Source organism: Neoarius graeffei, chromosome 20 (assembly GCF_027579695.1).
Source record: "Neoarius graeffei isolate fNeoGra1 chromosome 20, fNeoGra1.pri, whole genome shotgun sequence".
NCBI classification, from domain to species: domain Eukaryota; kingdom Metazoa; phylum Chordata; class Actinopteri; order Siluriformes; family Ariidae; genus Neoarius; species Neoarius graeffei.
This window is the reverse complement of record NC_083588.1, coordinates 63778166-63805673: the sequence shown is the minus strand read 5'-3', so window position 1 is coordinate 63805673 and position 27508 is coordinate 63778166. Positions and strand designations below refer to the sequence as shown.

The 27508-nt window shown below is 42.7% G+C and overlaps 1 protein-coding gene across 1 annotated transcript in view; it reads right to left on the bottom strand.

Annotated features, from left to right (window-relative positions):
* The window catches only part of LOC132868913 (deleted in malignant brain tumors 1 protein-like), a 38641-nt gene extending 19810 nt beyond the window's left edge, over positions 1–18831 (bottom strand). Inside the window, exon 1 of the mRNA XM_060902215.1 lies at positions 18696–18831. Within this exon, the coding sequence (XP_060758198.1) occupies positions 18696–18726 (31 nt within the window). The 5' untranslated portion in view covers positions 18727–18831. The remainder of the gene's footprint in view (positions 1–18695) is intronic.
* Positions 18832–27508: the final 8677 nt, after the last annotated feature.

Here is a 27508-nt window from a genome sequence, read left to right as displayed (position 1 = left end):
GACTAAGGATTCTACTACATGGATGGATACCCCTGACTCAAAGTCTATGTGAGGGATTGGAGATGAAAACTATAAAAGGGGCTGGTCTACAAGGGAAAGTTCAAGGCTTCATTAAGAAGCTCAAATCATATCAGTTCTTGAAAACAGTTGCTGTTTACAAAGATTTCATTCAGGCACCTGCAGCAATTTCTCTGGCTTTTGAGAAAGAACATGTATTGGCTTGGACAGTCGTCGATACGTTGAATACTGCTATCAATAAGTTGTCTGAGTTTGGCGATACACCGGATATACATTCTTCTGCTGACTGTTATAAACTGGAGAAAGATAATGATGAATCTGCCACTGGATTTTCTATAAAATGTGATTATACACAGAAGAGGTCATCGACTTCGAAAAGCACACAACAGAGAGTATGTAACACCCAGTCTGGATCACATTACGGACTGTGAGAAAAACCCTGCAGAGACTATAAAATCTCAAATCATCCCTTCATTGGTGTCCAAAATGACTGAACGATTTAGATCATTCAATGAAGATATCTTCTCCCACATGCAGACGTTCATGGACAGCCGGGACTGGATCTCATCTCATCTCATTATCTCTAGCCGCTTTATCCTTCTACAGGGTCGCAGGCAAGCTGGAGCCTATCCCAGCTGACTACGGGCGAAAGGCGGGGTACACCCTGGACAAGTCGCCAGGTCATCACAGGGCTGACACATAGACACAGACAACCATTCACACTCACATTCACACCTACGGTCAATTTAGAGTCACCAGTTAACCTAACCTGCATGTCTTTGGACTGTGGGGGAAACCGGAGCACCCGGAGGAAACCCACGCGGACACGGGGAGAACATGCAAACTCCGCACAGAAAGGCCCTCGCCGGCCACGGGGCTCGAACCCGGACCTTCTTGCTGTGAGGCGACAGCGCTAACCACTACACCACCGTGCCGCCTGCCGGGACTGGATTTCATCAGATAAAACATTTGGCACCGATGCAATCACGTGGTTGTCAGAACATTTCAAGGAGACATTGGAACACCAGAACTTCAATGCAAAAAGAGTTTTCATAGAGTGGACAGAGTTGAAGAGACTTAAAAAATCCAAATATGTCGGAGTGGAAGCCCTTGAGTTCTGGAGCAATATCTTAACTGACAGGAAGAAGGAGTTTAGTAATTTGTGTATGCTAGCCAAGATTTGCCTGAGTATTCCAGTCTCCAATAGCACCACAGAAAGAGGTTTTTCAATCCTTCTGAACATTCTAACTGATAAAAGGCTTGCTATGGGACACAAAGTGCTCCAAAATCAGATGCTTATTGCTGTGAACTATCATGTGTGGAGCCAAAAGGAACTTGCAGAAATTTTGAATACTGCAGTTGGTAAATACTTATCTACAAGACGCCGAAAAAGCAAGGGGACAGAAAAAGACTCAGATGAAAAATCGTCTGGGATACCAAAGAAGAGAACCAGAAGACTGTTCATACTAGACGAAGAACTACAAATTGAAAAACCTGGAAGACCATCTCAAGATGACGAAAGTGAATTGAACTTCAGCTATGTTTCAGGGTCCGATGATTCTGATGAACATTGACAGTGACTGCCACTCAGAACTTAGTCTATCGGATGATTCTGACTAAATACCAGTAATGCTCTGCCTTGATGTTGATCCTATCCTGCCATTGACTTTAGCTACTTAGTTCAGGGACGAGAACTAGTTTCATTTTCAAAAAAGTTTATTTTACAAAATTTTTATACATTTTAAATTTGCCTTGATGTTGATTCTATCCTACCATTGACATTGTTCAGGGATGAGAACTAGTCTTTTTTTCCGAAAAAGTTTATTTTTACAAAGTTCTTATACAGTCTTTTAGTTTGCCTTGATGTTGATTCTATCCTACCATTGACATTGTTCAGGGATGAGAACTAGTTTTATTTTCAAAAAAGTTTATTTTTACCATGTCTTTATATATTTTAGTTTATGTTTACTGTTGAGACATTCCAATAAATATTCATTATATAGAGTCATTATTGTCAGGTAGGGCTCGGCGGTATGACCCAAAATTCATATCACAGTATAAACTGAATCTATTCACGGTAACAGTATATATCGCGGTATAAATGTTGCGGTGTAAAACTTATAATGGAAGTGTTTCTGAATGGGTTTTGTAGTCCCTTAGCAAAGCTAAATTGATTTAAACAACAACAAAAAAGCAAAGATATAATGTAATTTTTTGAGCATTTATTGTGCAGAACAACAGAAGTAAGGATAGCGCCTCAGAAGTACAAAATTCTTACAAAAATAAAGTGGATATTGTAAACAGTACTTCAAGTAAGAGAGGTTTTCTATCAGGCAAATGGCAAAAACAGTGAAAAGGTTCTGCAATCCAAAATAGTGCAAAAGACACCAAACATTAAATTTTCCACATCTTAAAGAACACAAAAAATAAATAGATATTCTAATAACACTACTTCAAGTACACAGACAGAACAGGCTTTTGTTCTCTTGTGCAAAAACTGTCACTGAACATCTGGTTTCATATCTCAAATTACAATCAAGCTACAAACACTGAACTTTGGTTGCCAACAATAGAGTAGAGTGGGGGAAAAGCCCCCCTTAAGGAAAATTCAGTTTTTCTCCAAGTTGAAATGAACCATGTGTTTAGTTTTAATCATAGTTGACAACAGTGACATGAACAATAATGCCACCTAAAGTTTGCCTAAAGTTAATACTTAATTTTTTTTTTATAACAAAAACAAACATTGTGCCAAGGGGGCCTTTTACACCCCCCCCCCCCCCCCCCCCCAGTGGGGCAATAGGCCTCCTCACTCAAAAAAAGCTGTTTGGATAGCAAAAGTGTTTACTTAAGCCTATAATGTGAAAGAAACAAGAAAATATACCTGAATTAATGAATAGATGCATTATTTTATTATATTTCGCATTTTAATTTCAATTTTTTTAAATTTCAATTATTTTTAATATTAAGTTCAAATTACTTGCTTTACTCAACCAGGTAAGCGAGATGTTATTAAAAACTATGTATCTGCTATTTAGAAATGTATGAAATACAGTAATTATGATAAAAGGAAACGATGCCCCCTGGGGGCCATTTACCCCGCCATTAAGGGGGCGTTTTACCCCACAGACTACACTTTTACAAAAAAGGATCTTACTTTCAAAATGTGATTCAACTTTTTATACCTAATGTATTTTAACGTACTGACTTGTCTACTCATACCACATACACAGCTGTGATATCTGCCGAAATAGCAGCTATCTAAATACAGTTTTACTGATATCTGAAAATTATATCACCATGAAATTTGATTTCTCTCCGCTGCGTTGCTGATATGCGATCCACAGTGGATATTTGTATATCCCCGTTGTCAAGCCAGTCCATAGCAACAATAGAAATGTAACTTTGCGCCATCTGGTGGTTATTTTGGGTAAAACAGGCCGGGGGCGTATTACCCCACGGGGGCTTTTTCCCCCACTCTACTCTAAGGTTTTCTTCTCTAATCCAAAATAGTGCAAAAGTTACCAAACAAATTTTCCACATCTTAAAGAACACAAAAATACAATTCTAAATAACACTACTTCAAGTACACAGAACAGACTTTTATTTTGTTTTGTCTGTTGTGCAAAAGTGTCACTGACTAATTGAACAATATATTTTTAAGAGAGTAGCACTTACAGTACACTTAGCATCTTTTCAGTAAAAAACAACAATAACAAAAAGCAGCATATTTCAAATTAAAATCACAAGCTGCAACACTGAACTTTAGACCCTGTCCACACGTAGCCGGGTATCTGCTAAATCGAAGATATTTTTCTACGTTTTGGCCTGTCATCCACATGAAAACACATCAAAAACGAATATTTAAAAAAAACTCCGGGCAAAGTGAAGATTTTTGAAAACTCCGTGTATGCCTTTTCGTGTAGACAGAGATAACCGGAGTTTTGCGTTTTAGAACGTCACAATCTGCGCCAAAAAAAATGACAACAAATCTGCCCTGACGTCAAACGTGCGACCTTTGTTTACTGCAGAAGCCAGATTAAGCATGGACAAAGAGTAATGGATCGGAGTAGTGCCTTGAAAGTGTTAATTATTGTGCAGGTACTATTTACATGTTTAATTTTAGAAGCCCAACTACTGATAAGATTCCCAATCAACGTTTTCTTGCGTCTTTTGAAGTTTATACTCCAAAATTGTGTTTAGAAGCAATTCTGTCTCCGAGTCTGTCCAGACGAACGAGCTTGGCGCCATGTTTTATGTTTAGGCGGAAGTGACGCCAACAGAGGGCTATTCTGATGTGATTAGGGGGTAGGATTTGGGGAAATAATGCCATCTACAGGTTTGGAATGCTTATGAATGTGATTGAAAATGCAGATGTTCGGTTATGTGTGGAAGGGATTTTTTTCGAAGACGAGGTGGTGTGGATAAAACATTTTTATAAACGGAGGGGGGGGGGAAATGTTCGGTTTTAAAAATACCCGGCTACGTGTGTACATGGCCTTAGTGTTTACTCCAGTTCACTTGCTTCCCAAGTTCCCAAACTCTTTTATAGGTTGTTAACCAGAAACACAAGCTTGTCCACAGTCTCTGGCTTTAATGCAGACCAGTGGCATGTGACAATGTTGCCACCAGTGCTAAATGCCCTCTCTGAAGGGGCACTGGTGGCAGGAATGCAAAGATATTTTTTTGCGAGGTTTGCCACCCTTGGGAAATTAGCCTGGTGCAGCTTCCACCACTCTAGTGGGTTAGCTTCTCCGTCAACTTCCACTGACTGCAGGTAGCTTTTTATCTCCACTTCAATGGCATCTCTATCAGAGAGAGCAGCTGGGCCAGGCTGAGTGGATGCTTTTTTGAAAAAAACTGCCCAGACTTCGTTTCACCTTCTTTGCCTCTCTCTCCACAGCTCCACCAGCACCTCCACCAGTGCTTGTTTGTGGGGGTGACTCTGTGGCAGGTATAGCTTCAGCTTGCTTCTCAAGCAGTGCTTGAATTTCTGCTGCTGCTCTGGTCTTGATGTAGTGCTTTCTGTCATCAGCTATGTAGGAGTCTTTAAAGCGTGGATCAGCAAAGGACACCATGTCCAGCAGGTCATTGGCAGCAGGGTCAGAGTATTTATCATTAAGATACTGGAGGATGGCCGTCGTCATTTGTTTTGTCAGGTCTGTCTCATCATCAGAGTGAGGAAGAACTGTATTGTTCAGTAGATGGAGCACAGGTTTGAGGTATGACACACTGACGTACTCCTCCCCAGACAGTGCATCGGTGAACTCCATCAGAGGGCTGAGGGTCTTGTTCACAGATTCCCAAACATCAATGTCCTGCCAAGTAGGTACCAGATGTCTGGTCTTTTTATCTGTTTTCAGGACCTGTGATATGGCCGCCTCCTGTTCAAGAACCCGCTCTATCATTTGTTCTCGTGACCCCCACCTTGTTGGTGTTCTGATGATGAGCCTGTGAGGAGGCAGGTGTAGGTCAGCCTGGGCAGCAGCCAATTCTCTCTTCCTTTTCCATGTATATGAAAAAGCACTCACGATCTTTTTACACACGCCAACAGCTCGCTCCACACGGGGATCTTTCACACTTTTCTCTGTTAACAAAGATAAAGGTTATTCATTTAGTTTCACCTACAGAGCATCAGACATCTCTTCAACAAAACATAAAAATACTATACAGTTATCTAATAACAGATTAAATTAATGAATCTGAATAATTTTACATCATGGAGGTGTGAAACTTAAAATTATCTTTATCAGTGTCCACATTGTGAATCACCCTAGGAGGCTGACTGACACACACACACACACACACACACACACACACACACACACACACACACACACACTATTGAAAATTGGAAATGCAAATTATAGTATATAATGTTACACTTTAACCTACCAATGGCGAGATGCAGCCTGTGGCCGAAGCATTGCAGTCTTCTCCAGTCATTTAGCGTCACTGCCTTCACCACATTTGCGCCGTTGTCAGTGGTAATACAGACTTGGGATTCTTCCCTGAGGCCCCATGACTCCTCCAGCGCATCCTTTAATCCTTCTGCTATTGCCTCACCCGTATGGTCATTAGGGAAATACGAAGTCTGCAAGCACCTGCTGGCCAGTTTCCACTCATCTGTTATGTAATGAATCGTGAGGCTGATATAAGGCTTCATTGTGCGACTCGACCACAGGTCGACAAAAGGTCTTTTGTCCTCATTGCTTGGGCCAGATCAAACCATTAAACAAGCTTAAATTATTCTTACTCTTGCCACATACAGGATTTTTTTTCAAAACTGACGATATTCAGTTCAAACACCATTAAAAGTAATTTCAGGAATAGATCTCTTGTGTGATGTGTAATTCACCCTCTCATTTAAATATGGCGGAAATGTTTCGGCGAGTGCTTTGCGCATCACGGACCTCGGTGATTTTAAAATGCTGCTCCGGCCCTGATCATCTCTGCCCCTTTTCCCCTGAGCAGCAGGGTTTGAAACTCCAGCTATATGCCACCACATAGTGCACTTGTCAGTCGTCAGCAACTTTGTTGCTTCGTTCATTAACCGCAGGTTACCGTATCACTGATTTTATCTGAGACGTTAACGAACGTTCTAAACAATTCTAAAATGTTGTCAGAATGTTTATGCAGGTGCTCATGGGAGTTGTAGGCACGTAATATTACATTGCAATTAGGGCTGTGTGATATGGGAAAAAAATGAACATCCCGATACATTTTCTCCATTTCACGATATATATCTCGATATATTGAAATCTCCTCTAAAAGACCCCATGAAATCTAACTTTTACTCTCTACTGTTTTCACTACAATCCCTGCAGATTAAATAACATTCTTGGTTAACTTTACAGGTGGTTTTCAACAACACATTTTAAATTTTCATGTTATTGATTAATCACAGGGCGGCATGGTGGTGTAGTGGTTAGCGCTGTCGCCTCACAGCAAGAAGTTCCTGGGTTCGAGCCCCAGGGCCGGCAAGGGCCTTTCTGTGTGGAGTTTGCATGTTCTCCCCGTGTCCGCGTGGGTTTCCTCCGGGTGCTCCGGTTTCCCCCACAGTCCAAAGACATGCAGGTTAGGTTAACTGGTGACTCTAAATTGAGCGTAGGTGTGAATGTGAGTGTGAATGGTTGTCTGTGTCTATGTGTCAGCCCTGTGATGACCTGGCGACTTGTCCAGGGTGAACCCCGCCTTTTGCCCGTAGTCAGCTGGGATAGGCTCCAGCTTGCCTGCGACCCTGTAGAAGGATAAAGCGGCTAGAGATAATGAGATGAGATGATTAATCACAATTGAATTGAAATAAGACTATTTTTATTCAACAAAGATGTGGCACAAACTGAAAAAACAAACAATCTTGAAAATTGCAACAAAGGGGCAACACAATACAGAGCTGCTCAGAGCTCAAATCAATAAAGTGCAAGCTCAACACTGAGAAAGACATTTAGCCTAAATAAGAAAAGTGCTCATTCATTAAATTATTTTAAAAAAATAGATCTCCAAGCTATTAACCTGACTACTGAGAACCACTGGAACATTCACAATAGAGAGAGAGATTGAGAGAGAGAGAAGAGAGAGATCTGCAAAACATTTTTCTCTTTGCACACTTTTGAACTGAATGTTTTCTGGCTCTGCCTCTCAGATGTGTATAATTCTGGTATTGCCTTCTCTGTAAAATGTCTGCGACCAGGCAACTCATATTTGGGATCGAGTGTGTTTAGTAATTTTTGGAAGCCTGGTTTTTCCACTATACTAATCGGGATCATGTCTTCGGCAATGACGTTAGTGATTGCATCCGTTATAGCTCTCCATCTCTGACTCGTTTTCTCATATGGGGGGGGCTTTGGAGAACGAGGCCGCTATGGTCATTTGTTTAGCTCGTGGGGGGTTTAGCTTGTGGGCAAGTAGTTCGGAGTTTAAGAGACTCTGCATACTGTACCGGGTGAGTTTTCAGGTGATGGAACATATTTGTAGTGCTGCTGTCTTTCGTGATGACAGGTTTTTTTTGCACACTTTACAAATTGGCATTTACTCTTCCACGTCCTCCTCACGATATCCAAAAAAAACGCCAGATGACTGACCCCTTACTAGTTCTTTTAGGAACATAGGCGGTTTTAAACGGGGGCCGGGGGGGCCAGTGCCCCTGTAAAATTGCTCCTGGCCCCTGTTGTGGCCCCTGTGCTGAACAGATAATAAGCTTTATTAATTTTGACGTGCGCTGGCTCGAAGATCGGAACTGACATGACGGAGTGTTCTACACGGACTCCTTAAAGCGCTACACGCACACTGTTACCTGCAGCAGAAAGACCAGCAGCAGCGCGAATTGTAAACTTCGGATGTGAGAGATAACAGCTGCAGCCCTGCAAGGACTAGGCTATTGCGAAGGTAAGGAAAATTATTCAATTTTGTAACATCAGTGTTTGCACATATCCGTGTTTTACTGTTGTTGTTCACTACAATAATAAATCCGTTTTATTGCGCTTTCTTAAAAGTGCGTTGCACAGCAATAAGTAGCCTAACTTTTAATATTTTTGGGAAATGGGTAAAATAACCGACAGTGTTTAACCTTCTTGTAAAACTCGAATGGCCTTGTGATATGTAGAGGCTACATTCCTCTCCGTTTACTTTTTAGTATAGACCTACTGTAGGCTATCATCATGAAAAGGAGCAAGAAGGACATTATGTCCTTTTTTGTCCCTGTTGGCAAAAAGCAACATAGAGAGAGTAAGGAAGATGAAGATTATGAAAGAGGAGAGAGAGCCAGAGGTGGAGAGAGAGCCAGAGGTGGTGGTTGGAGAGGTGGAAAGTGAGGCATCTGAAAGGCAATCTGAGAGTGAGGATGAAGACATTCAGGATCAGATTGAGGGACAGAATGAGGGACAACCCAACGAGTCATTGGGACAACCAGATTCACCATGCATATCAAGTACAGCACCATCAGGTTTGTGATGTTGAACAAATGTATGTGTGAGCAGTGTTGACCTACAATTCATATAGCCTACCCTGAAAGTGTGAAGTCTGAATAATAATTAATAAATATAAAATATAAATAATAATAAATTAATAATGATAAATAAATGTTGTTTTCAGTAGCACTCTCATATTTACTGTATTCATCTTTCTCCAGATATCAGCAAGTGCTTGGACGACACTCCAGTGCAGCCACATCTGAAGAAAAGATTCATTGTATGCAAAAATAGAAATCTTATTTTACAAAAAAGAGAAACATGGTTTAAAGATTTATTGAGCACAATTTATTTTATGTTTAGGCTATTGAGACAGAATGTTTATCTCATTGTATTTATGCTCAATGTATTTTGTTTTGGTTTTAAATAAACTAAACAAAACATTTTGAACGCTTAAATATTGCCATGTTTTGTCCATATGTGCCCCCCTGAAAAAACACTGGCCCCACCTCGGCCCCCCCTAGTAATTTTGGTCTAGAACCGCCACTGTTTAGGAACCAATTCGTCCGCTTCCATTTTTAATTTGTCGCTGAAATTGACAGAGCTTACACGGTAGCCTATGCAACACCAGCAATTGCACGAACTGAGTCAGCGCTGTAAACCGAAACTAGAAAATCTTCCCGCAAGTTCCTTTCAGTACCGAGACGTTGCCCGGGATTGGTTGGCGAGTGCGTGACGTTATTGTTTTTTTTACCCTTAGGCAGCCTCTCGCGTTACTGCCTGAGGGACAGGGAGAAAACCACCGGGAAAGGTTTTAAACAAACGCAACAAACACGAAACAAACGCAAGTCGGCAGATGACCATAAAATACTCGATAGTTACGATCTGGGTGCGATTTGCTGGGGGGGATGGTGGGGATCATCCCCCCCTCTGGTTTTTATCTCTGCTGAAAAAAAATCCTCAGGGACAACCCCGTCAATAAAACAAACAAACCAAAAAAAAAGTTGACATGACAGGCATGTTGTGACACAGTTTTCTATGGTCTACATTGCACTCACTTTCAAAATGACCCGAAGTGGCAGCTTTGATGTTCACGAACGTCTAGGGTTGCCAATAACCGTCCCGTATTGGGCGGGACATCCCGTTTTTTGGGTAATTTTAATTTGTCCCGTCAGGGACAGATCCTGTCTCTCACTCCAATGCTGTGGTGTAAATCGCGTAATTGCCGTGAGAAGCGCTATTACCGCGAGTCGCGGTCATCTGCGATTTAAAACCATTCACTGTTGCCATATCCTGAATTTTTAAGCTATACTGACAAAATAGGCATCAAATTAAACTAGAGCAGATGGTGCAGCCAGTGGATACAGCCTAACTGTTCGATAAGGATAGCAGATAGCTTAAAAAAAACTTCCGAAACAGGATAGACCTCAGCCTATAGTAGGGGAGCTTTTCTGCCTCAGTCCTGCCTTTGTGAGGTCTTTCTCTCTTCTTCTGCTATGAAGCATTGCAGAAGGTTCTTAGGGTTTTCAAATGGACAATTAAGCAAATATCAGGGTTTTACAGCTACAGCAAATCATTTTTCAGTTTATGACATTGCCTTCATAAATATGGCCTGATGAATTATTTGGCCAAAGTTGAAAAGAGAAAAATGAGACAATAATATTAGAATTGTTTGTTATTTTGCATTAAGTTACTTAAAAATACCCATTAATTGGTCTATTAATTTTTAAAAGCTCTATTTTAGAAATGAATTTGTAGTGGCCTACATTTGAAACCCTCACCTAAAGGCGATTTGGTACTGTAACTATTTTGGGGCGCTGGGGTGCGTGTACAGGGCCTGTACCGGTACTTGTCCGCACCCGGAACAAATGGCCCTTTTCCACTACCCTTTTTCAGCTCACTTCAGCTCACTTCAGCCCGACACGGCTCGCGTTTCGACTACCAAAAACCAGCACGACTCAGCTCGCTTCAGCCCTGCTTAGCCCCTAAAACTCGCACGGTTTTGGAGTGGGGCTGAAGTGAGCCAAAGCGAGCCGAGTGAGGCTGGGGGCGTGAGCAGACACTCCCCTGTGCACTGATTGGTGAGGAGGAGTGTCCTCACATGCCCACACACGCCCCGCGAGCGCGCTGGGATCTGTAAACACCGCAAACCCGGAAGGAGAAGAATTACGAATTACGAGAATTTCTGAAGCCTTATGCGCCTCGCCTCATCTATACGCTCTTGCCAGTATCTGTCCGCGTTGTCAGTGACAAGCCACAGCACCAAAACCAGCAACACTAACGACTCCATGTCCTCCATGTTTATTGTTTACTATTCGGGTCGTGAGACTACCGCTTAAAAGCTCACTGATGTCACTGTTTGCGCTGCTTAACGACATCACCTGACGTCCACCCACTTTCGCTAACTCCACCCAATGTGTCCACCCACTTCCAGCCAGCACGGTTCAGCGCGGTTGTAGTCGAAATGCAACTCCAACAGCCCCGCTCAGCCCGACTCAGCACGGCACGGCTCAGCCCGACTCAGCCGTGTTTGTAGTGGAAAAGCGGCAAAAGTGTCCCTCATTTGGATATGAGAAAGTTGGCAACCCTATGAACATCCCCAGCAAATAGATACATTGTAGATAATCAGAGTGTGAACGTGGATTTAGCGCCATGAATCACATCCTTACTGATGAGCGCAACAGAATGAATGTATCCACACTGACCGCCTTCTTTTCCTCGCTGTCAATGGGCCAGACGTGCGTTCCTTCCCTGCTGAGAAATTCGCAGAAATGTGGATTAAAGAAGGGTGAAACGCGGCGGATAGCGCATCGACGGGAAAGCAGAAAAGGCCACATGAACTGCGCCATCAGAGCAAACTGTTCATTTAGTATTCATGTATTTCAGTGATTTTCGAGTCACTGTCCATTTAATCCGGAGGGAGAGAAACATCACAGCAACGCGACAAGCAATGCGAACTTTGTTGTGTGTGTTCATGTATTTAGTCAGAGAGATAGGAAGATGAATTTACTATCTCTGGTTTAGTGTTCGTTTTCATTTAGTGTTATTCATTTGATATCATCGGATGTTATTGAGCTGTTAGCCTATTGTTACCTTAATTTTGTGACGTTTCATGATTAAAAAAAAAACATCCCCCCTTCTGTTTTTTTGACAAATCGCACCCTGGTTACGATATAATAATTTTATGTATCTCACACAGAATTTTCGGAGATATATCGAGTATATTCGATATATCACACAGCCCTAATTGCAATGCGTTTATTATATCAGATGCCTTCAGTGAAAACTACAATTAAAATATATTGTCATACCACAGAATAAGCCACCCGCCAAAGTGGCTAGTGAGATTAAAGTTATTACCCACCAAAGCCAAATTTTACCCACATTTGGCGGGTGGGCGGGTGCTAATGTAATGTTCTCACACACACACAGGACCGAAACCATCAGAACACGACTCGATGGGTTTCTTTGTGTCTCCCCACTCTGTGCCTATGGGGCTCCAATAATATGGAGATTTAAACTGTAATGACAGGCAGGAGTGTCTCATCTCATTCATCTCATTATCTGTAGCCGCTTTATCCTTCTACAGGGTCGCAGGCAAGCTGGAGCCTATCCCAGCTGACTACGGGCGAAAGGCGGGGTACACCCTGGACAAGTCGCCAGGTCATCACAGGGCTGACACATAGACACAGACAACCATTCACACTCACATTCACACCTACGCTCAATTTAGAGTCACCCATTAACCTAACCTGCATGTCTTTGGACTGTGGGGGAAACCGGAGCACCCGGAGGAAACCCACGCGGACACGGGGAGAACATGCAAACTCCACACAGAAAGGCCCTCACCGGCCCCGGGGCTCGAACCCAGGACCTTCTTACTGTGAGGCGACAGCGCTAACCACTACACCACCGTGCCGCCCCAGGCAGGAGTGTGGTTCAGTTAAAGGTTAAACTGGTTTCCGTGGTGAGTAAATACTGATAGAGCTAGCTTTGGTGTGGGGATGTTCTAAAGCAGCCTGCAAAGCAGCTCATCTAGAATGATGAATCCGCACGACTTGCAGTTGCTGCTCTCTAACAGCTCCAATACAGCGAGTCAGCCGTTTGGCCCAGAACACGACACATCGGGAGTTTGTCATTTTCATCTTTGGCTCTGCGGCCATCTTAGAAACTCACTGCGCTCGCGGGATCATTTGCTCTCTGACGTCATTTCCAGGGCTTAATTTGAGCCGGAACATGACGGAACAAGATCCAGAACCTCCGTCGTTGGATCCGGCAGCTATTTTCATTTCATTCGGTGTTCCGGCAGCTATTTAAATGGATCAGATCACCTCCGTGACCATCACAAAGGGAAAAAAAATCAAACAATAAATTAAATAAATAAGTAAATAAAAATTTGTTTAGTGTTCGGTTTTGATTTTGATATCTGTTGTTGATTTCTCTCCTATGACATCCACAAAATCTATGCAAAAGGGGAAGGGGGGCGGACATGGGGTGTATACTTCCGCTCAATAGAATACCGGGTTTTTTGTAGCCGTTAGCTTGCGCTGTGGAAAAACTGGCAAAAAAACAAGAAAGCTTACTAAAATTTTTCAAAGTCCCAGGACAGCCGGATCCTAAACGACCTAAAATGGACGACGTTGGACACAGTGACACTGCACCAGCACCTGCTGCAAGTGTACCAGACCATGCACGCACACCAACGACAGCTCCGGTGCATCCTGAACCTGCCGACCACCTGCGAACAATCCCAGTTACATAACAAATCCTTGACTATAAGGGTGTAGGAGGATCGCTGCCCTGAAAAAAAAAAAAAAACGTTACATGTCAACTCGTTATTACTTAAGAAAAGAATTAACCGTGTTACTTGAAAAAGAAAAAATGGTTCACGTCACTTTTTAAAAACCCGTTATTACTGACCCATTACTTGAATCGATTGCACTTATGGCTGCTACTTGAATCCTTGGAATATAGTAAAACTTCTCATCTCATCTCATTATCTGTAGCCGCTTTATCCTTCTACAGGGTCGCAGGCAAGCTGGATCCTATCCCAGCTGACTACGGGTGAAAGGCGGGGTACACCCTGGACAAGTCGCCAGGTCATCACAGGGCTGACACATAGACACAGACAACCATTCACACTCACATTCACACCTACGCTCAATTTAGAGTCACCAGTTAACCTAACCTGCATGTCTTTGGACTGTGGGGGAAACCGGAGCACCCGGAGGAAACCCACGCGGACACGGGGAGAACATGCAAACTCCACACAGAAAGGCCCTCGCCGGCCACGGGGCTCGAACCCAGGACCTTCTTGCTGTGAGGCGACAGCGCTAACCACTACACCACCGTGCCGCCCATAGTAAAACTTGAATCCTTAAAATGAATTCTCCAACTTGTTTTGTAAACCCTTTATTTCTTAACTATTACTTGAATTGATTGCGCTTATGTTTGCTGGCACTGCTTTTAAACTTGAAATATGCTTGAAATCCGAGGCTATGCTTTTAAATACTCTACTTAAATCCTTAAAATGAGTCATTTAACTCATGTCTTGTGTGATCTGATCTCCAATGGTGAAATAAACCGGTTGTGATATGAGTACAGTCTGTTATTTTAGAAGATAAATTTAATATATAATTTAATATATAGCCTAATAAAAAATAATATTTTATAACATAATATCACAACATATTACTGTGTGTAACTGTTCGTCACTAAAGCGTTTTCTAAGATCATAATGTCTGATATTATTATTATTTTTTTTTGCCAAGCGGGGCCACTGCCAGGTCGGTCGACACGTGGTAGGTCTATTGTTCAAATGCGTTCTACGGTCTATGGGGCTGCGTTGTGGGTGCAAGTGCCAGGACCATTTTATTTATTTACTTTCTTTATAATCTCAGTCAGACACACAAGCAAGAGTAAGTCTTTACTCTGCTGTGTTTTATTATGGCCATCAATATATTGTAACCTGTGTTTCATTTGTTAATTGTTGATCCAGTTGTTGCCTTAACGCAGGGGTCTGCAATGGCTCGGGAGCCAGATGTGGCTCTTTTGGTAACTGCATCTGACTCGCAGATTAATCAGCTCACATTGAGATCAAGAAGTACACCTCCATTTAATGAAAAAGTCAGTTAGCTGTCCGCAAAGCAAAGCCTTTTGACAAAGAACATGGCGAAAAGGGAAAAAAGGTGACTGGTAGGCTACTGTACATTTCAACAGGAATGGACAGAGGAATTCGCCTTTGTGGGGTGACAGGGTTCTGCTTTGTGTCCAATAGGCCTATACAATGACAAGATTGCATTGATGAAACAATGAAATAAAGCGGCACTTCGAAACACGCCAAGCTACGTTTGCGTCAAAATATTCAGCGGGGGACAGGAGGAAGACGGCATGTCAAGAGCCTCTTCATTATGAAAAAGAATATATTACACTCAAATTGTTGGTCATACGTAAAAATGCATTTTAGTTGTATTCAGCGTCACTTTTTATATATGGCTCTCACGAAAATGTATTTGAAAATATGTGGCTTTCATGGCTCTCTCAGCCAAAAAGGTTCCCGACCCCTGCCTTAACGTATGTGTGGAGAGCGAGAGTGAACTTGAGTGCCTGTTTGGAGAACATTCTGAGCGTTGTCCATTGTTGTCCAGGATTTGATAACTGGTGCTGTTGCAATACATGTCATGCAATAGGCGTGTGCGTAAAGTTATAGTAAACCGCCCCCCGCCTTTTTTTTTTTTTTGAGTTGCCGGACCCACCCACCTTCTGCGTTCCGGGACCTCCCACTTCACAAATTAAGCACTGGTCATTTCCGTGGATTGAGCGGGACAGAAACCACCCCTCCCCCACCCAGTGTTTTCCTCTGCTCTACACCAAAATCATAGGGGACATACTTTCTTATTTTCAACACAGAATGGCAAATTTGGCTGAAAAGTGAGGGAAATATATAAAGTTTTCCAGGTGTTTGGTTGAAATGTTTCCCCTCGTGGGCCAAGCTGCAACAGGAGCCAAACCGTGCAGGCGATATTAAAGCTAAGCTAACGGAGCATGCGCAGTGGCAGGCAGCCTTTTGCCACCACTTTACCATCAGCTGCCCTGTTGCTAGTGTATTGCTGTTTGCTTTCCTCGTCCAGACTGTTTGAATTGATCGGTAGAACTGCTTTCATAAGCCATGCTCGGCATTAATCACTGTTTGCCATCACTTCATCTTCATGCATTTAACTGTGCTGTGGGGAGAGCGGGGAAAGGCCTAGCATTAACTGTGCTGTGGGGAGAGCGGGGAAAGGCCCAGCGCCATTTTTGGATCCCAAATGTTTGTCATGTCTCATTCAAAATGCTCATTTCATGCTCATTGTCATTTACATCTCTCATGTGCGTTCACTTTGGCTAATATCAAGAAATGCAAATGTACACACGGGCTGTGAAAAACACTCTCATTTATTGGGTAAAACTTTGTGATGACATTTCCGTATTCACTTTACTCACCGGCATTCAAACTCCGCTACTTCCAGGTTTAGGAGGAACCGAGGGACTGAACCACTTGGGTCAGATAGAGGGGTTTCGTGGGTTGAACCATTTTGACAGGGGTGGGATTTATAGCAAAATGTTTTGAAAACAAAAGACAGAGGATTCATGAAAACACTGAGTGGATTCAGGTCACCGTGTCAGATCCCCAAGGATTTCTCAGTGATTTCAAAATCAGCATCACTATTTAGAATTAAATTCCTACAACTCATCATTTCTATTCATTAATTTTTTAATCGTTTTCTTTCTCTTTCAGTTTGTGGCTTTTCTTGTGAAAGATTTCTTCGCCTTTCTCTCACTCTTTCACCGCTTCTTTCCTTTTCTTCCTCTGTCAGAACTCTCTCTTCCTGGTTTTGACTTCATGTTTCTCTCCTTGGTTCACTTGTTCTGACATCTTTTTAAAGTTTGTAAAAATGATTGTGGGGTGGCACGGCGGTGTAGTGGTTAGCGCTGTCGCCTCACAGCAAGAAGGTCCGGGTTCGAGCCCCGGGGCCGGCGAGGGCCTTTCTGTGCGGAGTTTGCATGTTCTCCCCGTGTCCGCATGGGTTTCCTCCAGGTGCTCCGGTTTCCCCCACAGTCCAAAGACATGCAGGTTAGGTTAACTGGTGACTCTAAATTGAGCGTAGGTGTGAATGTGAGTGTGAATGGTTGTCTGTGTCTATGTGTCAGCCCTGTGATGACCTGGCGACAGAGGTGGAAAAACTGGATTGACAAAGTAAAAGTCCTGCTTAGGTTTTCCTTCTGCCTGTGCTCTCAACACAGGTGATTTCACCAATTAGCTCATCAACCTGGCTTAGGGGATGTGGTAATTAGGATCAGCTGGTTCATTGAATTGGCTGGAGCAAAAATGTGGCAGGGTTTTTACTTTCTGCACCCGGGTTTTTCCACCTCTGCCTGGCGACTTGTCCAGGGTGTACCTCCATATGTTTTTTTTGTAGTTGACATGCCGCGTGCAGTCATCGCGACCACCATGAGTGATGTTAATGTCAGTTCTACACAGTTTGCAGTGCGCGTATCCATTGCCCTTTTGACTGGGTGTAATGCACGGCCATTCTACCGTATATCGTGGGAGGAACACCTGAGACCTGTGCTTCACTTGTCCCAATACTGAGCGTTTCAGTTCCACTATTGAGAAGCAGCACCATGCGTGTGTGATGTTGAGTGAAAATAGCGTGAACAAATGTGCTGTATCTGCGCATGTCACACACAGCATGTGCGGTTGTCGTAAAAATAAATAGCCATGAATCGCGCATGGATTGAAAAAGTCGCTTGGACATTTAAAAACAACTCACTGGAATTTTTTAAGACTTTATAATAATTCCGTACAGAATAACACTGTTTGCCGTAACATCATATTTACGTAACTTTTCCGTACAAAATACGGCCAATCCGTACTAGTAGGCATCTCTGCCTATATAAGGAGAGAGAGAGCAGAGGAAGGGGGCTCCCTCCCAACCATAATGCATGTGTGTGTAGAGTGTGTGATAGTGTGAGTGAGTAAAAGCTGAAAAGCAAAAATAAGTGGAATAAAAGAGTTTTGTTGTGGAACTTAACCCTGGCCTGCCGTCTTTCTGTGCTCCACCCATACCAACTGCTACAATATTATTAAAAAATAATCACGTGTTTGTTTGTTTTTATGAGGAACAGCAGAAATTCTGGAGACCACTGTATATTTGCGATATCCTTACCTGTACCTTCTGGTGAAAAGAGTTTCCTCTCAAATACCACAATAAATTAAAGAAGAAAAAAACTCTGACAACCGTTAACGATTATGGCCCAAACACAACTTTTGTCTTCAGTCCTGACCGCATTTTACTGAAATCAGCAATTCCTCAAACAAGAAGTGAAACACTTTGATGCATTTCACACATCTTAAAGTAAGATTATATTTTGTCTTTATCAACTTTATCAACCACACCAGCTAGAGTGGAAACACATGAAGCTCCATCGATTTTTCAAACCATTTTTCTCAACATCAGTTTTTCTAGATTCAGGAACTCAGTTTCAGAGTTGAGACTTCTCAGTTTCTAGGTTCATGAGAAACTTATTTATATTCCTGTTTAGAAAGATATTACATCAGCGTTTCCCAAAATGTTAATCTTTTATTGTATTAGAATCATGTTCGATTTCTAAATTCTAACATCATCCAAAGACTAGTTAATAATAAATACTTGTAAAAATATCTTCTATCAGTAATTACCGTATATAATAACATTAAGAACAAACCAGATGTATTGATAATGTTGAATTTACCAAGTGTTAAAGTGAGACGATCTCTCAGCATCCTGCTCCTTGAGGTGTTGTTCGCTTTGGCGCTAATTCCAGTGTCCACTGCTGCCGTCTTCTCATAACAAACCTTTTTTCTCAAACATCTCAAGAGGCGGAGTTTCTTTTTTGGCCAGTTTCAGTTCATAAAAGGCAAAAATAAAAAAAAAAACCTATTTCTGTTGCATGTACTTAACATTCGAAGAAGAGCCCAAAGCACCCTTGTAAGCAAAATTTCTTCAAACCCCCAGAGTACATGAAGTGTCAAAAATATTCACTTCCTCTTGTTACTTCCCTTCATCTTGTGTCCTAACAGATGAGTTACAAATAAAACAAAAGACGCAAAAAGCAATATAAAGGGTCCTAGTAAGGTGTCGGGCCATGCCAAGATGCCAGAACTGCTTCTCTGGAACTGGAATGAAGGGATGAACGCCATTCTTCCAAAAAATGTTCCCTTACTTGTTGTTTTGATGATGATCATGACCATGGTGATGGGGGTGGAGAGCTCGTTCTCATATGTTGCTCTAAAATTTCCCGTAAGTGTCAAATTAGGTTAAGATGTGTTGTGTTTAAAGGATATAGCATACAGTGTGTGAGTGTGTGTGTGTGTGTGGGGGGGGAAATAAGTATTCCACATGTCAACTATTCTTCTTTTAAACATATTTCCAGTGCAGCTATTCACATGAAATGTTGAACAGGCGTTGGTATTGACACACACACACAAAATAACTGCATAAAAAAAGAAATACTAATATTTCAATTCATTAAAAAAATTATGTGTAATAAAGTGGAATGAGGGCGGCACAGTGGTGTAGTGGTTAGCGCTGTCACCTCACAGCAAGAAGGTCCTGGGTTCGAGCCCCGTGGCCGGCGAGGGCCTTTCTGTGCGGAGTTTGCATGTTCTCCCCGTGTCCGCGTGGGTTTCCTCCGGGTGCTCCGGTTTCCCCCACAGTCCAAAGACATGCAGGTTAGGTTAACTGGTGACTCTAAATTGAGCGTAGGTGTGAATGTGAGTGTGAATGGTTGTCTGTGTCTATGTGTCAGCCCTGTGATGACCTGGCGACTTGTCCAGGGTGTACCCCGCCTTTCGCCCGTAGTCAGCTGGGATAGGCTCCAGCTTGCCTGCGACCCTGTAGAACAGGATAAAGTGGCTAGAGATAATGAGATGAGATGAGATAAAGTGGCATGACATTGATTGCACTAATTAGTTCTCCTACTTGTGCTAATTAGAATCAGCCGAGTAGATTTTATATTCAGAATTCAAAACAACAGACTTTTTTTTTATTATACTTTTTATTTGCACTGTCAGAAGAATATGCACAAGCAAGATGTCTTAATAGTGCACTCAAGAGTAAACAAAAACAAAAACAAAAAAGGCAGATCAAATAATAATAATATAAAAATTAAAGCCGCAAGCGGCCTTGACGGGCCCTCGCGCCAGCGGCCAGTGGGGGCGGGGGCATGCGTCCCCGCGAAATACCGTAAAGAGTCTGCTTGCCAAGTTTGACCAATCAGAAGCTGCAATATCATTTGTGCCATAACCAGCACCCCCAGGGGTGAAAGTGCACAAAATTTGGCGGATATGTCAGGAGAGCTATGAAGAGTTTGCGTATGAAGTTTGATGACAATTGAGTAAATAGAAGATGAGAGATAGATTTTTGAAGAATAAATTTTTTGGTTTTTCCCATGTCAGAAGGTGGCGCTATGCTGTACATGAGCGATTATGAGTTGGAGAAATAAGTGTCTACAACAGCAACGCACTATCACAAGGTAGTGGTGTGAAGGAAAAGCATTATGGAATTATTTACCAAAAACCCGTTTTGGAGAAATTGCGTCGGCCAAAAACAGCGCCCCCCATGGACGAAAATTCCCAAAATGTGGTGTACATGACATGGGCGGTAGTAAGAGGGTGGCCGTGAAGTTTGACCAAATTTGAGGAAAGATTGGATTGTTTGCCCAAAAATAGCGCCCCCAGTGGCGAAATATCACAGAAAATGGGGAACATGTCAGAAGCCCAATGAGGGATTTGCGTGTGAAGTATGAGCAGTTTTGAGCAATTAGAAGATTTGTTATGAATTTTTAAGCATGTAAAATTTTGCATTAAAAATTGATTGACGTATAACTTCTGAGCGGTTCAAGCTACGCGAAACTTATTTAGTAACTTTTGTCAGCCATGTCTGTAGATGATGTGTATCAATTTTGGTGACATTCCTATGAACAGTCTAGGAGGAGTTGCGCCGTCTTCGTGGCCATGCATTTCGCACAAAAGTGAAATTACCTCACTTCCTGTTGGGCGTGGCTAATGCATTGGCATTACATTTTTGTCCGGCTTAGTGAGATACATATGCGTACCAAATGGCACGCCACTCCTACAAACTACATGGCAACCAGGCACCTTAAAGCGGGAGGCCAAAATCACAACGAGTTAGGGGGCGCTATAGAGGCCCTGAGGCCCGGCTGGATCTGGGCTTTTGGTTCTCAGTAGCGGTGGCAGTCTAAGAAAAAGGAGCCAAATTTCGTGCGTTGTCGACCATGGCAAGCGCCCCAATAAGGGTCTTGAAAAGAGTTTGCTTGCCAAGTTTGACAAATCAGAAGCTGCAATATCATTTCCGCCATAACCAGCACCCCCAGGGGCGAAAGTGCACAAAATTTGGCGGACATGTCAGGTGAGCTATGAAGAGTTTGCGTATGAAGTTTGATGACAATTGAGTAAATAGAAGATGAGATATAGATTTTTGAAGAATAAATTTTTTGGTTTTTCCCATGTCAGAAGGTGGCGCTATGCTGTACATGAGCGATTATGAGTTGGAAAAATAAGTGTCCACAACAGGAACGCACTATCACAAGGTAGTGGTGTGAAGGAAAAGCATTACGAATTATTTACCAAAAACCCGTTTTGGAGCAATTGCGTCGGCCAAAAACAGCGCCCCCCATGGACGAAAATTCCCAAAATGCGGTATACATGACATGGGAGGTAGTAAGAGGGTGGCCGTGAAGTTTGACCAAATTTGAGGAAAGATTGGATTTTTTGCCCAAAAATAGCGCCCCCAGTGGCGAAATATCACAGAAATTGGGTAACATGTCAGAAGCCCAATGAGTGATTTGCGTGTGAAGTATGAGCAGTTTTGAGCAATTAGAAGATTTGTTATGAATTTTTTAGCATGTAAAATTTTGAAGTGAAAATTGATTGACGTATAACTTCTGAACGTTTTATCCTACGTGAAACGTATTTAGTAACTTTTGTCAGCCATGTCTGTAGATGATGTGTATCAATTTTGGTGACATTCCCATGAACGGTCTAGGAGGAGTTGCGCCGTCTTCGTGGCCATGCATTTCGCACAAAAGTAAAATTACCTCACTTCCTGTTGGGCGTGGCTATGCATTCATAGAACGTTTTTTGTTCGTCTCAGTAAGATACATATGTGAACCAAATTTCGTTCCTCTACGACAAACTATATGGCAACCAGGAGCCTTCGAAAAAAGGCAAAATTTTCAAGGCGTTAGGGGGCGCTATAGAGGCCCAGAGCCCCGCCCAGATCTTGACGGGCCCTCGCGCCAGCGGCCAGTGGGGGCGGGGGCATGCGTCCCCGCGAAATACCGTAAAGAGTCTGCTTGCCAAGTTTGACCAATCAGAAGCTGCAATATCATTTGTGCCATAACCAGCACCCCCAGGGGTGAAAGTGCACAAAATTTGGCGGATATGTCAGGAGAGCTATGAAGAGTTTGCGTATGAAGTTTGATGACAATTGAGTAAATAGAAGATGAGAGATAGATTTTTGAAGAATAAATTTTTTGGTTTTTCCCATGTCAGAAGGTGGCGCTATGCTGTACATGAGCGATTATGAGTTGGAGAAATAAGTGTCTACAACAGCAACGCACTATCACAAGGTAGTGGTGTGAAGGAAAAGCATTATGGAATTATTTACCAAAAACCCGTTTTGGAGAAATTGCGTCGGCCAAAAACAGCGCCCCCCATGGACGAAAATTCCCAAAATGTGGTGTACATGACATGGGCGGTAGTAAGAGGGTGGCCGTGAAGTTTGACCAAATTTGAGGAAAGATTGGATTGTTTGCCCAAAAATAGCGCCCCCAGTGGCGAAATATCACAGAAAATGGGGAACATGTCAGAAGCCCAATGAGGGATTTGCGTGTGAAGTATGAGCAGTTTTGAGCAATTAGAAGATTTGTTATGAATTTTTAAGCATGTAAAATTTTGCATTAAAAATTGATTGACGTATAACTTCTGAGCGGTTCAAGCTACGCGAAACTTATTTAGTAACTTTTGTCAGCCATGTCTGTAGATGATGTGTATCAATTTTGGTGACATTCCTATGAACAGTCTAGGAGGAGTTGCGCCGTCTTCGTGGCCATGCATTTCGCACAAAAGTGAAATTACCTCACTTCCTGTTGGGCGTGGCTAATGCATTGGCATTACATTTTTGTCCGGCTTAGTGAGATACATATGCGTACCAAATGGCACGCCACTCCTACAAACTACATGGCAACCAGGCACCTTAAAGCGGGAGGCCAAAATCACAACGAGTTAGGGGGCGCTATAGAGGCCCTGAGGCCCGGCTGGATCTGGGCTTTTGGTTCTCAGTAGCGGTGGCAGTCTAAGAAAAAGGAGCCAAATTTCGTGCGTTGTCGACCATGGCAAGCGCCCCAATAAGGGTCTTGAAAAGAGTTTGCTTGCCAAGTTTGACAAATCAGAAGCTGCAATATCATTTCCGCCATAACCAGCACCCCCAGGGGCGAAAGTGCACAAAATTTGGCGGACATGTCAGGTGAGCTATGAAGAGTTTGCGTATGAAGTTTGATGACAATTGAGTAAATAGAAGATGAGATATAGATTTTTGAAGAATAAATTTTTTGGTTTTTCCCATGTCAGAAGGTGGCGCTATGCTGTACATGAGCGATTATGAGTTGGAAAAATAAGTGTCCACAACAGGAACGCACTATCACAAGGTAGTGGTGTGAAGGAAAAGCATTACGAATTATTTACCAAAAACCCGTTTTGGAGCAATTGCGTCGGCCAAAAACAGCGCCCCCCATGGACGAAAATTCCCAAAATGCGGTATACATGACATGGGAGGTAGTAAGAGGGTGGCCGTGAAGTTTGACCAAATTTGAGGAAAGATTGGATTTTTTGCCCAAAAATAGCGCCCCCAGTGGCGAAATATCACAGAAATTGGGTAACATGTCAGAAGCCCAATGAGTGATTTGCGTGTGAAGTATGAGCAGTTTTGAGCAATTAGAAGATTTGTTATGAATTTTTTAGCATGTAAAATTTTGAAGTGAAAATTGATTGACGTATAACTTCTGAACGTTTTATCCTACGTGAAACGTATTTAGTAACTTTTGTCAGCCATGTCTGTAGATGATGTGTATCAATTTTGGTGACATTCCCATGAACGGTCTAGGAGGAGTTGCGCCGTCTTCGTGGCCATGCATTTCGCACAAAAGTAAAATTACCTCACTTCCTGTTGGGCGTGGCTATGCATTCATAGAACGTTTTTTGTTCGTCTCAGTAAGATACATATGTGAACCAAATTTCGTTCCTCTACGACAAACTATATGGCAACCAGGAGCCTTCGAAAAAAGGCAAAATTTTCAAGGCGTTAGGGGGCGCTATAGAGGCCCAGAGCCCCGCCCAGATCTGGGGTTTTGGATCTGAGTAGCGTAGGGGATGCCGATAAAATGATCCAAAATATGCGCGTTTTCGTCCACAGGAAGTGCCCCAAAAAAGGCCGAACAGCGACCGCGACTAAGGAATAATAATAATAATTAAAGCCGCAAGCGGCCTTGACGGGCCCTCGCGCCAGCGGCCAGGGGGGGCGGGGGCATGCGTCCCCGCGAAATACCGTAAAGAGTCTGCTTGCCAAGTTTGACCAATCAGAAGCTGCAATATCATTTGTGCCATAACCAGCACCCCCAGGGGTGAAAGTGCACAAAATTTGGCGGATATGTCAGGAGAGCTATGAAGAGTTTGCGTATGAAGTTTGATGACAATTGAGTAAATAGAAGATGAGAGATAGATTTTTGAAGAATAAATTTTTTGGTTTTTCCCATGTCAGAAGGTGGCGCTATGCTGTACATGAGCGATTATGAGTTGGAGAAATAAGTGTCTACAACAGCAACGCACTATCACAAGGTAGTGGTGTGAAGGAAAAGCATTATGGAGTTATTTACCAAAAACCCGTTTTGGAGAAATTGCGTCGGCCAAAAACAGCGCCCCCCATGGACGAAAATTCCCAAAATGTGGTATACATGACATGGGCGGTAGTAAGAGGGTGGCCGTGAAGTTTGACCAAATTTGAGGAAAGATTGGATTGTTTGCCCAAAAATAGCGCCCCCAGTGGCGAAATATCACAGAAAATGGGGAACATGTCAGAAGCCCAATGAGGGATTTGCGTGTGAAGTATGAGCAGTTTTGAGCAATTAGAAGATTTGTTATGAATTTTTAAGCATGTAAAATTTTGCATTAAAAATTGATTGACGTATAACTTCTGAGCGGTTTAAGCTACGTGAAACTTATTTAGTAACTTTTGTCAGCCATGTCTGTAGATGATGTGTATCAATTTTGGTGACATTCCTATGAACAGTCTAGGAGGAGTTGCGCCGTCTTCGTGGCCATGCATTTCGCACAAAAGTGAAATTACCTCACTTCCTGTTGGGCGTGGCTAATGCATTGGCATTACATTTTTGTCCGGCTTAGTGAGATACATATGCGTACCAAATGGCATGCCACTCCTACAAACTACATGGCAACCAGGCACCTTAAAGCGGGAGGCCAAAATCACAACGAGTTAGGGGGCGCTATAGAGGCCCTGAGGCCCGGCTGGATCTGGGCTTTTGGTTCTCAGTAGCGGTGGCAGTCTAAGAAAAAGGAGCCAAATTTCGTGCGTTGTCGACCATGGCAAGCGCCCCAATAAGGGTCTTGAAAAGAGTTTGCTTGCCAAGTTTGACAAATCAGAAGCTGCAATATCATTTCCGCCATAACCAGCACCCCCAGGGGCGAAAGTGCACAAAATTTGGCGGACATGTCAGGTGAGCTATGAAGAGTTTGCCTATGAAGTTTGATGACAATTGAGTAAATAGAAGATGAGATATAGATTTTTGAAGAATAAATTTTTTGGTTTTTCCCATGTCAGAAGGTGGCGCTATGCTGTACATGAGCGATTATGAGTTGGAAAAATAAGTGTCTACAACAGGAACGCACTATCACAAGGTAGTGGTGTGAAGGAAAAGCATTATGGAATTATTTACCAAAAACCCGTTTTGGAGCAATTGCGTCGGCCAAAAACAGCGCCCCCCATGGACGAAAATTCCCAAAATGCGGTATACATGACATGGGAGGTAGTAAGAGGGTGGCCGTGAAGTTTGACCAAATTTGAGGAAAGATTGGATTTTTTGCCCAAAAATAGCGCCCCCAGTGGCGAAATATCACAGAAATTGGGTAACATGTCAGAAGCCCAATGAGTGATTTGCGTGTGAAGTATGAGCAGTTTTGAGCAATTAGAAGATTTGTTATGAATTTTTTAGCATGTAAAATTTTGAAGTGAAAATTGATTGACGTATAACTTCTGAACGTTTTATCCTACGTGAAACGTATTTAGTAACTTTTGTCAGCCATGTCTGTAGATGATGTGTATCAATTTTGGTGACATTCCCATGAACGGTCTAGGAGGAGTTGCGCCGTCTTCGTGGCCATGCATTTCGCACAAAAGTAAAATTACCTCACTTCCTGTTGGGCGTGGCTATGCATTCATAGAACTTTTTTTGTTCGTCTCAGTAAGATACATATGTGAACCAATTTTCGTTCCTCTACGACAAACTATATGGCAACCAGGAGCCTTCGAAAAAAGGCAAAATTTTCAAGGCGTTAGGGGGCGCTATAGAGGCCCAGAGCCCCGCCCAGATCTGGGGTTTTGGATCTGAGTAGCGTAGGGGATGCCGATAAAATGATCCAAAATATGCGCGTTTTCGTCCACAGGAAGTGCCCCAAAAAAGGCCGAACAGCGACCGCGACTAAGGAATAATAATAATAATAATAATAATAATAATAATAATAATAATAAAAAACCGAACAAGATCAATAGGGCCTTCGCCCTATAGGGCTCGGGCCCTAATTAAAGCCGCAAGCGGCCTTGACGGGCCCTCGCGCCAGCGGCCAGGGGGGGCGGGGGCATGCGTCCCCGCGAAATACCGTAAAGAGTCTGCTTGCCAAGTTTGACCAATCAGAAGCTGCAATATCATTTGTGCCATAATACGTCAGGAGAGCTATGAAGAGTTTGCGTATGAAGTTTGATGACAATTGAGTAAATAGAAGATGAGAGATAGATTTTTGAAGAATAAATTTTTTGGTTTTTCCCATGTCAGAAGGTGGCGCTATGCTGTACATGAGCGATTATGAGTTGGAGAAATAAGTGTCTACAACAGCAACGCACTATCACAAGGTAGTGGTGTGAAGGAAAAGCATTATGGAGTTATTTACCAAAAACCCGTTTTGGAGAAATTGCGTCGGCCAAAAACAGCGCCCCCCATGGACGAAAATTCCCAAAATGTGGTATACATGACATGGGCGGTAGTAAGAGGGTGGCCGTGAAGTTTGACCAAATTTGAGGAAAGATTGGATTGTTTGCCCAAAAATAGCGCCCCCAGTGGCGAAATATCACAGAAAATGGGGAACATGTCAGAAGCCCAATGAGGGATTTGCGTGTGAAGTATGAGCAGTTTTGAGCAATTAGAAGATTTGTTATGAATTTTTAAGCATGTAAAATTTTGCATTAAAAATTGATTGA